The sequence below is a fragment of the Priapulus caudatus genome, unplaced genomic scaffold, assembly GCF_000485595.1.
Source record: "Priapulus caudatus unplaced genomic scaffold, Priapulus_caudatus-5.0.1 Scaffold349, whole genome shotgun sequence".
NCBI classification, from domain to species: domain Eukaryota; kingdom Metazoa; phylum Priapulida; class Priapulimorpha; order Priapulimorphida; family Priapulidae; genus Priapulus; species Priapulus caudatus.
Genome location: NW_014577410.1, coordinates 449,493 through 450,583, shown reverse-complemented (window position 1 = coordinate 450,583; position 1,091 = coordinate 449,493). Strand labels below are relative to the sequence as shown.

General features: G+C 38.1%; 1 protein-coding gene across 1 annotated transcript in view; it reads right to left on the bottom strand.

The window, feature by feature from the left end:
* The window catches only part of LOC106809368 (uncharacterized protein K02A2.6-like), a 5,110-nt gene extending 4,205 nt beyond the window's left edge, over positions 1-905 (bottom strand). Inside the window, exons 1-2 of the mRNA XM_014812432.1 lie at positions 869-905; positions 280-345 (exon numbers count right to left, since the gene is read on the bottom strand). Of these exons, the coding sequence (XP_014667918.1) occupies positions 280-345; positions 869-905 (103 nt within the window). The remainder of the gene's footprint in view (positions 1-279; positions 346-868) is intronic.
* Between the last annotated feature and the right edge of the window lie 186 nt (positions 906-1,091).

Here is a 1,091-nt window from a genome sequence, read left to right as displayed (position 1 = left end):
CCTAAATACAATGAACCTTGACGTTTAACTCGCCCCTTGGTCTCCTAACTGCTATAAGATATATGTAACCAGTATGCACAGGCTTAGTAGCTAAGTAAGTGCAATGTAGAAAGCATCCAGCCAAGCTGTTTTCAGTTTACGCAAGACAGCTGGAGCGATTCGTTTTTTTCTATATTGCAAAAGATATAATTTTTTGATTGTAATTTTTAACATACACCTATACTCGTTACGAAGATCAAGGCGGACAAATGCATACTGCATGGAATACTCACGTGTTGCCGTACTTATCCATCTCAACTTCATGCCTCGCATCACCTCCAGCCTGGCTGGGAGTCAGCTTTGTATCTGTAAACACAACATCTTCTTAGACATGAGAGAACACTACAGGGAAAAGGTGCAACTGCACTGCAGGTTGCTATGATAGTGAGGCAGAATCAAGGAACACAGATGCAGCTAGGATATCATACCTATAGGTTATAGAATCCATAGGAAATAGCAGATGGAACGTGGGAGCTAGAATTACAGAATTATGATGCTGTTGCTTAAACGTAGAAGCTCGGATACAATCATTATAAAGCAGTTGGTAAAATTTAAGGGATTATAGTTAATTTGAGGTATTCAAGCACCCACACAATAAACTAGATTGCAATTTTCTGTTGAAGTCTTTACGTTTTACTACTAGTTTTAATCACAGTGGTATGATTCATAATGTGACATATATTGATGAAAAGCTATTTTTGTAAATTGGGTTTCTCAATTAAATGTTTAATAATTGGTTATCGTGACGGCTATGCGGTCAGCAACAAAGTGTACACCAAAAACCTTTCAGGAAGTGAGAAACAGTGCTCTCAATTTTGGTGACACTTACCTGCTTCAAATTTCACTCCCTGTGTGGTATCCACCATAGTCGCTGGTTTCCTAAACTGCAAATAAGACACAGTGGTTGTAAACTTGTTGCTTATGACTTTCAGTATTTAAAATTTTTAAGCCTAAAATCCAAAAGTTCATTATTAAGTTAAGGAGTAAACATGGTTATCTTGCCTATCTCGCATTAAAGCTGCAAGATAAACAAGTGCCGCGGAGCGACAGCG